This window comes from Anas acuta, chromosome 12 (assembly GCF_963932015.1).
Source record: "Anas acuta chromosome 12, bAnaAcu1.1, whole genome shotgun sequence".
Lineage (NCBI taxonomy): Eukaryota > Metazoa > Chordata > Aves > Anseriformes > Anatidae > Anas > Anas acuta.
The window spans coordinates 17,745,660-17,762,347 of record NC_088990.1 but is presented as its reverse complement, the minus strand read 5'-3'; the positions used below and the strand labels follow the sequence as shown (position 1 = coordinate 17,762,347).

Here is a 16,688-nt window from a genome sequence, read left to right as displayed (position 1 = left end):
GATGGGCTTCCACAGAATTATGCTTTTCAGGGTATTCCTTCATGAGATCCTGCAAAACAGCCTTACAATATTCTCAGTCACAATTGATGCTAAGGCAACAAAGACCACTCCAACTGTTTCTGCATACCGTCTAAGCCTTTCCTTGAGCAGTGGTTTTGTACCTGCCCCTATATCCAATCAATTAAATCCCATGTTAGGACTTCATTTTTATTTTTGCATCCTTCCAAATTCCTGCCTGATTACATGGACCAGTTTTACCGTATGAGTTCCAGTATATAGAAGACTACTGTGCATATTCGATCTGCATACCAGCTAATGCATCTGTGGTCATAACAGGAAATCTGATCTACCTCATACACAGTTCCTGTACTCCGCTCTAAAGTCAGCTTCAAAGTAATTGGTTGTTATAGGCAAAATACCAGTCTATTTTAAGGGAATGACAAATCAGCCTTTGACTTATAAATGGCCAGGATTTGGGCCTAAATCTTTTCTGTCTTCTGTTTCTTATAGTTTGCTATAATTTGAGAGAACCAGTTCTGCTGATTTTGGGTACACAAATGTTATGGTTGTCTTATAGAGAGAATAGCATTTAGCCCATAATAGAGGCCTGTATTTTTAAAGTTAAAAAGCCAATTCTGAGACCCTGTCCTGGATGCCTAAATGCGTATGTGTCTTACATATGTAGGGGATGTGTATTTTGGCACATGAATGTAGTACACAATGATCTTATTTAGCAACGTTTTTAAGAACATGCCAGTTTTGCAAAACCAAGCACTCAAATATGTCACGGAGTTGTGTCTTCTGTTGAAGAGGACATACGACGGAGAAATGTTAGCTTGTGATATCTATTCACTGTTCCCGAGGAGTGAATCTTCATTAAAGTCTTTTTTCAACTTTCGTCTTACAAAAAAAGCTTATGTTAAAGTGGAACATATCATCAAGTAAGGCACAAGGTAAGCACTTTTTTTTTTTTTAATGTAATGAGAAATACCTGGTGGTCTGGATGCTGTTCAGACTTGTTGGTTTACCAAGCTGCTTTTTTAACAGAGATATTAGAAATGAAAGCTTAAAATTAGATTCCTTATTATAAGATTCCTTGTCACATATGACTGAGAATATTTGTGAAAACACAAATTGGTTCACGTGAGAGGCTTAGGAATCTACTGTTTTAATTTCCAGGTTCAGTCCTTCAAGTCAACAATCAACAACTGACTCACTCTCAGACCCAAATATTGCAGGGTTTGCTGATTTTCCTATGTGATTAAGATGTCTACATTCTATTGAAAATCAAAATGAGAATCTGTAATTCTGTTGAAATTGTTAGTAATGTACTCACTGTGTTTACTAAGAGTTTTCTATATTTTCTTTTGAAGTTTTTTTCCTGATAGATAAAGTAATAAAGTCCAAGAGGAGAGAGAGGTAAATGCTGTTCAGGCACCATCCTAAAGATATTTTGTAATTTAAAATATTTAACATTATGTTCTGCCATCAATGGAAGGATACTTGGCAAGATTAACTAAAATAATTGTTGAAACAGGAAAACTAGTGATCATTTAACAGTGCAAAAGGCTTCTAACATGATTCAGAGCCTGTGGGATATGTGATATGGTTGGTTAATGCTGTGTCTGCCAATTAAACAAAGCTAGTCAAATTATTCATAGCAAATAAAGTCTGCTGAAAAGTGAACCCGTTTTACTCATAGCAGCCTATTCAAAGATGACTTTTATTTCTCTAAACACACTTTTTGTTCTGGTAAGGATTAGGAGACCATCCACAATGGTCTGCAGTCTCTCTGACTGCTAAAATGCACAGGATGTGTGACTTTTTGTTCACTGCAGTTCCAGGACCCTGTACTGGCAGTGCCACTGGGTTACAGCACTGTGTCAAGACATCACCAGCTCTCTGAAGAAGGTCCTATCTTCTTAGTTTTGCTAAGTACTAAACTGACTTTTATCCATTTAAAAATATATTTCAGTGGCAGCTTTGGTGCTGGAATAAATTTCTGATTTTTCCTGACCATAAGCCTGCAACTCAGTGAAGGAGAAAGGAGCTGCTTACACTTAGCAGAATGGAAGAATGGGAACCCAGCCCTGCCTTCTACTTGTTTAACTCAAGTTACTCAAGAAAAAAACCTCTCCAGTACAATCTCTACTTGTATGAAGAATAAGTGGGTAAAAGCCTCTTGTTCATACCTTACGCTGTCTCAGTCTTTCTCTCACCTTCCAGGCAGAGTATGGATCTTTTTTAAAGAAGCTGCAACACAATCAGAAGAAAATATAGAACCTTAAGAAACAATGTATTGAATCTCTGAAAAAGTTTACCAGGTTTCTCAACTTTTTTTTCCTCTACTTCTGAAAACAAAATGCAGCCTGCCAGCTAGCCTCATTTTACAGGAGCAGGTATCCCCAAGCCTCCTGTTTCATGTAAATCTCCATTCTCCTTTTGTTTCCCATTTTGCTCTGCAATTTTGCAATGCTTCTCAGTGAAAGCACCTTTCCATGGCAATCATTGGCCACCAGCTTCCCAGCCCATGGGCATACATTCTCTGTTCCCAAATAGTCATAGTCTCTTCCCTTTATCCAGCCATATTGCTGAATGCCAAGAGCTTCTCCTGTTCAGAGAACACATTTCAGCTCCCACACATTTTGGGTCTAAAATGATTTTTATGATAGCATTTATATATACAGCACCTTTTGTCCCAAAGCGCTTTAAACAAATGAAAGATATACATGCTTTGCCCAGAGGTCATTTAATCCACCACGCCAGTGCAGCCACCCATAGCTTGAAATACAGCAACTGTTAATAGTGCATAGCAATATAAGAGCAGTTTAGGTCAGCAAATTATGAACGCATTTGTTCCCTATGAAGCTGTTGCTGTAATTTAGGAAAGGAGTAAGCAGAATAATCACTCTGTTTGCAGTTTGGCCAGGAGACCGAAATTAACAGCATTCAGACTTTAGTAAAAAATATGCAAGTGTTTCAAATGGCCACAAATTACATGGACCTAAGTTTTGTATTTAATTTGAAAGATGAATGAGCAGGTCATTTTGCTGCCAATGGGTCTGTAACTGGTTTGCCTCCAAGCCTTTTTCGATAAGTTCTTTCTACTTCTTTTTTTAACAAAGATTCTGCACTCAACATCTCTTTTCCTTCTGTATTAAATGCCTTGCAATCCCTCAGTTATAAAACCCATGCAAAAATGTATGGCAAAAACAAACAAACAAACAAAAAACCAACAGTCATTATACTGTCCTGTGTACACTGAAAAGCCTTAATTTGTTTTAAAATAATAATCTTGTCTTATGCCCAAGAAGACCAACAGTTTTCTATTGAATTGTTTCAGGGCAAATTAGGCATCTGCTTGGAGCTTTTACTTCTACTTGCTTACCAAGACAAAGATTAGAAAGAAAAGCATCCTTTGCAATTTTAGTTTGATGACTGATTGGGGTTCTGGATGCTCTAAGATAATTTGGGGTTATCGCAGGCAATTAATTATTTCTATTTCTGCCTCATGTGGAATCAAGAGTCTTATGAAAATGTCCATCAAGATCCAATAGAAGGAAAGGAATTGGCAACTACGAGGATTTACTGTCCTGCTTTCAGGACTATTGGATGAAGGTGTTCACCCACCACCCTCTGGACTGCAATGTAGTCAGCAAGGAGTTCATGCTCTTGAGAGAAAATCAGTCACGTATACTCAGAGATTAGGAAGGAATTTTCACAGAAAGACCAAGTGTTTTCTTCATAGCTGTTTAGATAGAGCTTGGTAAAAGTCAACATATACTTTCTACCAATTTAAAGATAATATGAACCCCTCAAGTTAGTCCAGAATGGCCAAGACCTTGCTCAAAGACTAAAAGATGCAATAAAGATGTAGTCTGGAGCTTCAGGTACATGGCTGCTTTTCAGCCGTAGGCATACAGCTGCAAAGATATGCCTGAAGGCTGGTGGGCAGTGAGCCTTGGAAAAGGAAAAAGAGCAGGAAATCCAACAGGCTGGATCTCTTATTTAAAGGTCCTTACTGCAGTTTCTGATAGCCATGCACAGGACTCTACCTGCTTATGTAACGCAGAATAATGCAGAATCCCGGCCCGACTATGCACAGCATGGTGATGGTAGCATGCCAGATATTCCCTCTTTTGTGCCTCTCAGTCACATAGACAACGGGAAATCCTGGGCCTTCCCTGTCACTGCTCAACCCCTTCACCGGGGTATAGGGCAAGAGCTCAGCTTAGCCCTGTTAGGCCATGAGCTGAAGGCCAGGCTTCAGATCATTTTGTGCCAGCACACCTTCATCGGGCAGCTGTTATCTAACGCGTGTAAGAAGCTTCTGAGTCAGAGCTGGTAAATAAATACTCCTGATATGAGCATGAACCAAACTGACATATAGTTACTTACACAAGCAAAAGCCCTAGTGCAGACACAGTTGTGTGGAGGTTGTTTTTTCTGGGAAGGCGGGGATGGCGGGGGAAGAGCATCTCACCCGCAGTAAGCAGGAATGTGCTGCGTCCACATTTGTAACACGCCCTTTGCTAAAGGTAGCACACCAAGACTGGCGCACCAGCAAAGCTTCATGACTGCAGATGTAGCCAGGCCTATAATCTACATTTGATCTTGGCAGTGATCTCCCACTGACATAATTGATAGGTCTGGTCTTAGTCATGGATTTCACAGAGCCTACCATTTACACTCTGACCCATAATTATATTTAGACTATACACACATCTCTTCCTGCTCAGAGAATAAAAAGCTGCACAGTACATCTTTCAGGAAGACCATAGAGACTCCACACATCCATCTCTAAAGACAAAATTCCTTTTCAAAGCTTTCCATCATTCTGTGCAGTAGTTATTAATATGTAGCCAACATCCTATACGTATCGTACACAGAAGACCAGGGAAATAACTACGATATGATTTCATTATCCAGGTGAAAAATGTCCTTCCTTAAAGCAATCTGGTTATTGAGGAAGTACTGCATGTTATGAGATATGACCACGATATTTCTTTCATCAAACATAATGAAGCTGGTGCAAGCAATGCGAGACTTAAAATCTCTGTGACTTTCTACCTCAGGAGGCCAATACAAAGCAGAAGGCTTTTGCAAGTTATTTTATTATAAAAGCGAGTGAGTGATATGCATGCTTAAAACACGCGCTGAGGGAATGAGAGGCTGCAAAATATTAAAGTAACCCTAGATCACATTAGCATAGCTTTGATCGGCAAGAACAGTACTGGCAATAAACTTTAGCTTTGTACTGATTTTTTTTTTTTTTAATTTTACCACAGTTTCTTGTAATATCCTTTGTATACCTAATCTTAACTTCAAATTCAGCATGCAAATTGACCCATTTGTTTAAGTCTGGTCTGATTTATACAGAAAATACATTCTGTTTCTTCAAAGGTTGACTGACTGAAGTCCAAGAACTGTAGTCAAAGGGTGTTCTTTTTTCATTTAGTTAGCAGTTGAATCTGAAGGATATGATGCGTGTGTTGCCTAAACGTAATATCGTTATACCATAGTAACCCAGAAAGCTCACCATATAAAATCCCTAATAATTGTGTAATGAAAATATTATTTGTGGAATTTTAAAAAGGCCATCTGACTTGCACCAGCAAAGGAGGAGGATCAGTATTTCTTCAGGTGAACCAGAGTGCCTGCCCAGGGAAAAGAATACATTCACTTCTGAATTTTTCCATTTTCCATAGATCTGAGTTTCTGTCACTCAAAACAGTACAACAAATCTTGAAAGAAATGGAAAAATATACCTGCTTCCCAGAAGGCATCATACTGGCCACTGCAGCTCAGATATTTTAAATATATTTATGGACTATATATATTGCAGTAGTTCCTCCCTTGGCAGCCCAAATTTTTAAGGAATTTTATTCACTTTCTTCTGGGACTGAAAATTATTTTCCTCAGGGTTCTTTCTGTTCCAGGAAAGGATCATAATGGCATTTTGGTGTTGCTTGAGAAGGAGGTGACTGGATCTCCATGCAATACCTATGCTATGAGCTGCATCCTCAGGGCGTGCCCTGGAGGTGCCACCAGCTCTGAGGTATTGTTCCATGCTGCTGTATGCCATTACAGCTCACATCTCTAGCTGCCTCATTTGGTTCATTCCTTGTGAATGAAGCTCAACTCATGAAAAGTCAGGTGTTCAGTGTTCTTCCTTCCCTGCACCCACTAGTCTCAGTGCACCTGCTTTGCCTGGGTGAAGTCCAGAAACATCTTTCTTACCACCAGTCCTATTCACAGGCACTAGCAAAACTGAGCAGCCTTTTAGGGAAACACTTTCTTCCAGAAATGGTAGTATACGTGGGCATTTTACATTTCAACTTTCCTTACTTGATACATTAGGAAACTGTCCACATTGTACAATGTCAGCTGTTATCATGACCATAGTAACTGGGCCATGCAATTCATCACTAGTAGCCGTCACTAGAAAGCCAAGTGCTTCATGTAAAATTGCTTGTGCAACTTTGATTTAGCTTATCACATGCACTGAATGAATGAGGAAACATTGTCTAAATCCTTATTTTCAAGTTATTGTTTAAATCCCTTTTTTCAAGTTATTATCTAAATTCTTTGTTGTCATATTCTGTTGTATTCATTTCGGTTAAGTGTTTAATTTAACATCAGGTAATTTTTTTCTTCCAAGCAATGGGATCATCTTCTCCCAAAAGCAATTCTTTTTGCCTTCTATTTTGTTCTGTATTGTTTTATAAAATAAAACCATCCCCATATAATCCAGACAGCTCCAGTAATAGCTCCCCGACAATGTGTCAGCAAAATAGAGGGATACATGGCTCAAAATGTAAGCCAATGCAAACCAAATACCCTATGTTCAAACCTTAGGTTGTCAAAATTCCGAATGAAGACTGTCTGTATGCAAAACACTCAATAACAGCACTGATAGCTCTCTAAGGAGCTATCTAAGCAGTAGTCATCTGCCAGTGATATAGCCTAGACATGCTTTGTGCTGAGATCTAAGATAAATATACGTATATCCCGTAATTCCAAGTAAGAACTTAATTTCATTATGTATTTTGTTCCTCTCAGAGGGAATAAATATTACAATGCATGAAACAGAGTTTAAAAAAAAGTGAAAAATCTGTAAAGAAACTATATCTAAATCAAAAAAGAATCTGGAAATGACCCCAGTTCCTAAAGGTGGACCAACTTTGCCTAATTCTAAATGGAAAACAAAACTATATGCAATGGTGTATGTTTAAACATAACCTTTTATCCTCCTACGAAGAATGATTCTTCTGGAAATTACCCTATTGCCCAAATTATTGTGTCTGCTAATTTTAAAATTGGTTATTTTTAGAGGAAAGGGACTAGAACTGCATTAAAATTGGGAATACTCAGAACCTTTGAAAGCCAGAACAGTGGGCATGAGGCATGTGGGCATAATATTAAAGAACTATTCATAAAATTGTGAATTTTTAAAAATGTTCAGGATTTTTGCTGCTGTGAAATATTCTAAGGTTAATTCATAACAAAAACTATCATAATCTAGCAGGAATTCCTAGGGACACTTCTAATAGCTTTTATGCAGACTTTTATTTTTTCTATAAAAGGAATTATGGAGAAATTCTGCATCCATTTAAAATTTTACATTGATATATGATCTATAAAGACATAATGGCATCCCAATTTCTTGATTTGAATTTCTTATTTCTGCAGGAAAAAGGAGTGGGAAAATATTATATCAAATATTCTGATCAATGCTCAGCCTTAAACTTCGTGTAAATGACTCATTTAATTCCTTGTGTTAACTTATCTCTTCATAAATACTGCATGGGCAGGCAAAAAGTGAGGTACGATTCTGAGGAATTTGCTGCTGCTATTTGGAGACTGTGATTTCAGAACACGTGGAATTCGGTTTTTATCTTTTTGCATTTACAAAAACTGATGCATTTAATGTGTAATAAATTTTGTAGGATTTCACATAGTAATTTCACTAATATGGAATAAACAGAGTGGAGGAAAGAATTTTTTAAGAATCAGTATGCTATCTTGTAGTTAGAAACACAGAAACTTCTTTCTCTAAAAAGAGAGAGGGGGGGAGAGAGTAAAAAATAGTCCTGTAGTTGTATAAAGAAAAAAACAAACAAATTTTTAGTTACAAATGGAGTTTTAAATATGTTTCAGATATCAGATTTTTGGTACTGAGCAATGATGCATCTTTACTAGGCCTTTGGTGTCAAAATGAAATTACTATAAACATAATAAAGTTTGCACTTGTGTAATGCACCAGTAACACAAAACCATGATATATTATGCAGTCTTACTGCACTTTTCATGATGCAGTTTCCCAGAGTTCATTACATGAGACAAATATATGTAATTCAAAGATATCTTAGGAACAGTATATTGAAGTAGAATGGTTTAACTAAATTCAGTAGAGAGTCTGACCAAAGAAATTTACAATGCAAAGCATTTATCCAATACATTGCCAAAGTTTTGAAAATGTTTTATTTAGTACAATGGCTTTCAATCTTTAACTTAGACTGCCCTGTCTTATTTTCTAGAGAAGGTGAATGTCCTTGAATAGCAAGTGAATGAGCTTACTTTTCTTGGTCACTTTTTGTAACATTTTGTAAATTGCCCGAAACATCTTCATATGTGATGGTAAAAAGCACATTCCCTTTAAATGTGGTTTGTGTGCCATTGCATGCCTACAATTTTGAGTTACAGAACACAGATGAGGTGCTTACCTGAAGCTGATCTAGAACTTGCATTTTCAAATGCATGTACCTGCACTGCCAGATTAACTAGCTGTCAGGCATACGCTGCAGAGCAGATTGGACCATCTGTGAGGGAAAGTGCCAAGAAAGGTTTATATCCAATAGCCTGAGTTCTTTCTCTGCAGGAAATTTTGGTACAAGATGCCAAATGGAATCTGGAAATTAAAAACAAAAACAAAAAAAAAAAAAAAAACAAACAAACTAATAATAAATTTGAAGTTATAATTAGAACAGAGAAAATAAAGGAACACACAACAGGGCACTGAGCCCTGCTTGAGCTAAGCTAGACAAATCTTGGGAGGAAGAGGCTAGCTATGTAGTTCTGTGTTGGTCCTAAAGATGGTGGGAGGGCACTGCAAGCCAGCAGTAGCTGCTCTGAGCTTCGTGCCACGGAGCAGAGTGAAGGAATATGGAGACATAGCAGTGCAGGTCCACATTGCCACACTAAGTACGGGGTTAGAAAGGTCTGCATTCCGTGGATGAGGTGTTTGCTCATGGCCCTCTTCTTTTTCTCCAAAGTAAATGCATTTCAGACTGCTTACCTATTCCCCCATCACCATAAGCCCATTGGGCAGCTTGATATTTTACCAGAATCAACACCTGTGCTTTTTCTCCCAACTTATTCAACAAACATGCTACTTCTTATGGCTTTGGGAAAGACGACTATCATGCTCCTCAGTAAGAAGCCCTACAAAAGGAATCAGGAATCAGAGCAGATGCCCGGAGCCTGTGTGTGAAGCAGTTTGGGTTTGTCATTGGTTGTAAGAGCAAAAAAAGCTTCAAGTTACCTGCAGCGGGCCATGGGGACGCAGACCCTCCTTGGGGGTGTCATCGTTTTGCTGTGAACAGAGCCGCGGCACACCTCACCCCTCACTGCCAACAACCAGTCTTTACTCAAAGCCCACAGAAAGCTGATCAGCCCACCAGACTGTAAAAGACAGTCAACACATTTCTAGAGCTATTAGCTTCCCCAGGAAGAAATGTGCAGGGTCCCAACAGGTACAGGGAGGTGGTGGGAGGGAGCAAGGCCCCGCTGCAGAGGAGCAAAGCTGAGCAAGCAGAGCGCGGCGTGGCTGTGTGCCTCTGCAGAGAGCCTGCCCTGGTAACGTGTGCGGCCTAAACCCAGTAACTAAAGTTTTTGATGTGGGAACATATAACTGTGTGGGAAAATGTATTCTGTTAACATTTATGTTCGTTTAACAGGCATTCATTTCAAAGTGAGTTCTGAGTTACAAAAATAGCAGAAATATGCAAGGGAAAAAATGTTCCACGTTTTTCTTAAGCCTTACTCCCATCTGCTAGATTGAAGCATCCATTTAGATACAGAACTATTACTTTGACTTATATAGCACCTTTTCTCCAGAAAATACATTGTCTTTTACAGAGGATTCATTCAACTTCGCCACATTCTAGAAAAATAAATACTACTGAACCCCCCTCTTCAGTGGGGCATCCGAGCCAACAGAAAGTTGCGTGCATTACCTATGAGCTAACAGGGAACCGAGAGACAGAGAGAACCCAGCTCCAAACACCTGTTTCCTGATGTATTTGACATATTAGATATGATGTTATTGTTCATGTTTTTAAGCTGAATGTTGCAGAACTGTTGAAAGATATCTCTTAACAGGCAACAGAACAGTTTAGAAAAAAAAAAAAAAAAAAAAAAAAAACAAAAAACAGCTTGAGAAGCCAAAAAGCTATTTTTCCTTGCTTTTTTCTTTCCAGTCTGTAAACAATATTAATGGTGGCATTAAACACATCTGCCTTGGGCACACTTTTTACCAGCTCTGCCTGGTGCTGCAGAGGACATCACAAAATATTTTTATAATTCCTTTTAACCTTTAAACAATGCTACAGTGAGTGGGAGACATATACAGATGGCTTGGAAACCTCCTTCTCAGGAGAGCTTGAAATGTGTCTCACCTGTGCCAAGGAGGAGGTAAAGAACAAGGGAGAGAACTGCCAACAGATAAAGATGCAGACAGAAAGAGAGAAATAGTTCTCAGGGGCAGAGTATGGGAGACAGAACAAAAGCAAAGACAAAATAGCTGGAAACTATAATACTCACTGTCATGCTATTAGATTTTATCATTAATAAATATTTTTTTAAAAACGCATAGAAACAGTCCTTGATGATCTGCTGTAGCTGGGCTGAAACTTTTAATGGTCCTTCTGGAGATCAGATCAGACTCCTCTTTCCCTGGCTATTTACTAGAAAGGTACAATAGCAGAGATTTACACCACCTTGCACCAGTGACTGTACCAGGAATCACCCCATACCAGGAAAACACAACCATGGCTAGCCACAACAGCTTAATGACAACAGCATGCAAAGTGACTAGGCAAAAAGGAATGAAGGAAATCCTCTCGGTGCTACATCACAATCTGGGGCAATCTCTGCTGTCAGCATTGTGAATACAAACCCATCAGCCCTGGTGAAACAACTCTGAATTACACTAGGGTACCTGAAAGCAGAATCTGCATCTCATAAATGGACCTTTACTGAGAAATCCTAAACCAGCAGATTTTAAGCATGTGCTTACTCTGAAGTAATTTAATTGAACTTTATAGAAATAGATACATAATTGAAGTATTTGGATGAATCAAGTCCCTAAAGACCAAAAAAAGACTGAAAACGAGTTGTCTCAAACCCTATCATTTCTCTAGCATCAGCCCTAGTGATACTGCCATGGTCATACTCAGGGACCCGTTCTTAGTGCTTGCAAAGTAAACATCTAAAATGCCAAACTATTAGAAAAGCAAAACCCAAAATCACAGTTAATTGGTGATGACTGTTTTGCAATTAAATCATGTCCTAGAGCTTTATTTCTCTGCCCCCAAGAATAGAAAATAAACTGTCTTTACACAATTTTAACACCTGGAAGAATGGGAGGAGGATCAGTGAACTGCAGCTTACATGAGGGATTCAGTTTCTTAATGTCTCTGAACACTGGCTGATGGGCTCAAGATGAGAGGAACCATTATAACAGCCTTGTCTGACTGCTGCAGTCCTCGCTTGAACCAAGGTGGATGTGCTCAGGGCCAGTGGATGACAGGAGCCTGGTATTCCCCTCTTGGTAAAAAATGTGCAATTTTAGCATCAGGAATCTACTTCTTTCCTTGGTACTTGTAATTCTTAATCATGGCATTAAAATTATTTTCAAAAACTAAAACAATGTGGGCAAACCTTCACAGGCAGCTCTTTTACTTTGAAGAAAGTTTTTGAGATCTCAAGTCACTTTTACAGGACACTGTACCCCTATCTTTTCATATTGTATCAGATATAGTCCTGTCTCAGAAGGCATTACGGACTTCTGCAAATGGAATTCACTTTTCTAGTGCAAACTTAACACTGAAGGGTAGAAGAAAACAGAAGTTAAAATATAAGTAATCCCTAGATCCCTAAGCCTTTAAAGTCATATATCCAATGCCTGTACCTATGTGGGCAAGAAAGGAAAGCTGACATTCAACACTGAATAAAAATGCCTGAAAGTCTTGAAAAGTTGGTTTACACAATAAATTGTGTCTGTGTTTGCAATGCATGTTCTGGACAAAACTACTGTTATGCTTGGTGCTTTCTCTTTTATCTCCCCACCAAGTTCCAGAAAGATGAGCTTTGCCACCACTTCATTTGAGTGGGTCTGTGGCAACTGCCTTGGTTATTGACCTGTGGTGTTCCTACAGCACTCACCCGATCACTCAGCAGTTTGCCTTCAGACCTTTGCTCAGCTTCCTCCTCAGGCAAAAGCACTTCCCAAGCAGTTTGTTGAACAAAAGCTACTTAAAAGCCACAAGCACAGACTGGTCATTTGGCAAACAATACTATGGTTATGCAAAGGGCACAATCAGCCTTTCTCCATCATCACTTATGTAGGTAGCATATGCTCAAAAGCTTGTTTGTGGTGCACTGGGCTGCAATGAGTGACTCCCAGATGGAGAACCAGCTTTGTCTTATCCATGTTGCCCCCATAAAAGGATTCCATACACAGATTAAGGAACATAGAAAAATGGAAAGTGGAGGGAGAGAAAACACCCCAGTGGGTCTTCTTTCATATTATATGTCTGCTTTTTTTGTTCTATTCTGAAATCCTAGAAATTAATACCACAGATAGAGGGTGGATACTAAAGGCCTACTGAATACCAGAATTTTACTAACATGTTTTAACAGGAAACATCTGTGCTAGATTCAGTGTTTAATAGCTCTTCGTATTTCTCATCTCAGCTGTGGAATATCAGCACAGGATGCTACCAAAAACTTGTTTGAATTCATAGCCACGGTCCCTTCAGGTATAACACTGATTTGCTGCCGTGAATCACTTCAGCAAGTATGGACTTTGGAATGTCAATACATTTAATCAATTATCCTGTGGCTAATCCAGGAGACAAAGATTTGCAGCTTCAGAAATAACAGAGAGACAAGAATTTCAATTCTTGCTGGTAGGCTCTTTTCATTTGCATTTCAGTGAACAAAGTTATCAATGCTTTTACCATTCAGTAACACTAAACTTCCCAATCTCTGTAATCAGTTTCTTCAGCAAGTTGATTTCCAGCCTGCATTTGTCACTGAAGTGAACAAGAGATCATTGAGCACTGAATTTTATTTATTACAACATACAGGCAGAAATTTTCAAAAAGGGACAGCTGCTTCTGGGGAACTTGTTTTTCATATGAATTCACTAAAATATCCACCATAGCTCTCCACACGACCACTACTTACCTTCTTTTGCCTTGACAAGAAGGAGAATGAGGTACGTGTTTTGTGTACATTGGCCTTTCCCTTCTTAGGTGAGGTCTGGTTCCAATAAGAAAAGCAAGCTGCTGTGGGACTGAAGGGAGCAGCAGCATTCCCCATCCAACAGGGAGGGAAGGAGAATGCAGGAAGCAAAGCGGCTGTATGGACTAGCTAGAAACTAGCTAGGAGCATTTTTCATTGTCTGAAGGGTTTTGTCTTTGGACTTCTCTGCCTTTTTAGCTGTTTTGTTGTGAACTGAACTGGAATTATTCTGACAAGACGTATGTGGGCAGATACCACCAGTCCACCCTCCTCCGGCTTGACTGGGTCTTCATTTTTGACATTGTGCTCACTCTTGTATATTGAGTATATGTATTACTCAGCCAGCCACACAAACGAGAGTTAACCATTACTAGCTAGACATACATTTGGTCTTCTCTTTTTAAGATGTTAACTTGTACTTTAAGTGGCTGGGGTTTATATATTTTTTACATTTAAAATAAATTTGTTGCTCATGGAAGAGTCTGAGATTTGTCAGTGTGAGAGAATAATGAGTGATCCATAGCTTACGCCTGGCAAAAGCTTTTCCTATACTTTCCCTTAGGCATCTAAAACATAATCTGCAGATATTGCTCTGCTTATTACAAGCTACAACCTGACAGTCATATTCTTTAATGGTGTTCATTTGCTGAAGACTTCTGGTCGCTTGGGATGCCAGTCTTATAGCTGTACCTTTAGAAATAAGACAACAGAAATTTTTAGGTATGTTCATCTTACTGTAAGAAATAAGCATAAGCTTGTGCCTTTTCCAGAAGAACTTGCAATCAAGCATAACCTTTATAAAATCGAGCCCTGTGGACCACATCTCCCATTGTCACAGCAGAAAGCAGACTGAAAAAACAAGATGTTGTTTCAAATTCCCTTGTTACACCTACAGAACTACAAAGGGGAAAAAATAAAAAAATAAAAAAAAAATAAAAAAAATCAAGCAAGCAGCTGACAATACAATCTGCTGACATAAATCCCATTAAAAATATCACATTGCTTGTCCCAAATCAATTAAGCCTGGTCAAACTGATTCAAAAATATATGCCAAACAGAACATGGAACTGAGCTGAAATGTTAAGGCTCAAAAAGGTTAAATACTTCCAATATTGCTTTACTGCTTCATTCTTCTGTCTAGATCCAGACATTTTGGAAAGGAAAAGCTCCTGAAAATATTTTCAGGCAGTTTTTCAGACCAGGTTTTCAGAAAATTTGGAGAAGCTTTTAAATGTATGTTTATCCTAACTGATGCTTGAAGTATTTAAGGCTTCTTCATCCCTTAAGTAAGCCAATTTTCTATTCTGTAATCTTCTCTAATCTTGTAGAAATGTAGGAACTGCCACAATACATCAGGTCTAAAGGGTCTATCCAATCCAGTATCTGACTTCAGGTAGAAGACTAGCAAGAGCCGTTTCAGGCCCCGGAGCAATCGAAGCATTTGGAATTAACCATCTCGGTCTGCTGACTGCCCATACTTCCTCATCCTCCCAGTTCTTTACGCTTGCTAATAAAGAGCCAAAGCAATGCTAGCTGCACTGAGTTAGAGCAAGAAAACACTATGAGGAGAGAGTGAAAGCTCTTCAGAGTGAGGGAGGGTGATGAAGGATGTCTCAAGGAAAGCCCCCCCCCTCCTTTTTTTTTTTCTTTTATTTTTTTTCTTTTTTTTTCTGATTTTGACCTTCAGTATTGTCCTTGGAGCTGCCCCCTTGCCCTGGTGGCCAGAACCACTTGTTACAGAGACGTGTTGAAAATGATGCAGTCAGTGGGTACAGGAGAAATGGTTGCCTGGAAATATTTTTTTATTACTGATTAGTCTGCCTATGCTACTAAGACTTGTATCCATTCAGGTATCATTTTTTTTTCTTCTCACTGTTTTTCCTTTTTTCCAAAGGGATTTTTCTTTCAGCATTCAGCTTTATTTGTTCATACCTACTCTGTGTATGTAATTCCAATTCTTCTTCGTTCACCTTTGTTGTTTGTTTGTTCTTCCCTTTTCATAAAGACTCAATTTCAGTGACAGCAACTCCATAGAGAAATCCAGGTTTTGCTCTTGTAAGTGTGTTAACTCCTAATAGTCATCATCAATCAGCACTTGAATGTTTAATGTCTTTTAAGTTCTTTTACTTTGGCATGGCTCTCTGCCTTTTATTTTAAGTGCTTTCAAGTGTATCCTCTTCAAATATGTTGCCTACAATAACCCCTAGTTGTCTCGTTCTTGCTGTCCTCTTTATTCATAAGAGCCATCAATCAATTTGTGAAACAAGTCTGTTTTATATCTGTTATCAAAAAGTCTCCCTCCTTCTTTGCACTATAGTGGAAAGGGAAGGGGGAGCACATTGTTATTTTTCCCATGTATTCATCTCATTCAGATGTGATGCTCTTTGATGTGAGGGAGGTGAACAAGCAAGGCAGCTTCAAAAGGCATTGCACTTGTGTTGTTTTTCCTTAAAACCATAAAGCTCAATCCCTGGGGAAAAAAAAAAAAGAAAAAAAAAAAAAAAAGAAAAAAATAAAGAAAAAGGAAAAATAAAAAAAAAAAGGAATTGAAATAGAGGAGGTTGGATTGGGTCTCAGTCTTCCAATGAGATTTGTTGCACATGTTTAGCCATTTCATACACAGCCCAATGAAGAGAAATGTCCGGTCTACACACTTCTGTGTACAGACTTACAGCACTTTGCCATAAACAGAAGAAACAGCAGCAGCAGCAGGCACGCCAGGGTTACCAAAACCACATCTGTTCTTTACAGCATGACCCTGCAGTGCTGAATCATGGAAGCTTTCCTACATGTTAGAGGTCACAGCTCTATGAAAATTTTGCTTTAACAATAACAAATTCAATACAGAATTTTAGAGGCCACACAATCATCTCTGAGATAGGGAACTGACAGCAGTGAATTCCCTAATTAGATTGAATGCAGCTGGAGAAACATTTTGCAGCCTGGCTGGACAACCCTTTCCAGTAATGTATAACCATGCAGAAATTTAGCCCAGTATTTGTGAAGAGAAGAACTACTTACAAAGCAAGTCAGGGAGTCGTTCAGCTCCTTACCTGTTTTAAGGCAGGAGTGGGCACAGAATATTCCACACATAACACAGAAGTGTGGGCAGCCCACATTTATTGGGAGTTGTTGTCCCCTTTGTTCATCTAATCTGT

At 38.8% G+C, this 16,688-nt stretch overlaps 1 protein-coding gene across 1 annotated transcript in view; it reads left to right on the top strand.

Moving 5' to 3' along the window:
• The first annotated feature begins 517 nt into the window (after positions 1-517).
• Positions 518-16,688, top strand: part of LIPC (lipase C, hepatic type) — a 73,731-nt gene continuing 57,560 nt past the window's right edge. Inside the window, exon 1 of the mRNA XM_068695559.1 lies at positions 518-953. Within this exon, the coding sequence (XP_068551660.1) occupies positions 917-953 (37 nt within the window). The 5' untranslated portion in view covers positions 518-916. The remainder of the gene's footprint in view (positions 954-16,688) is intronic.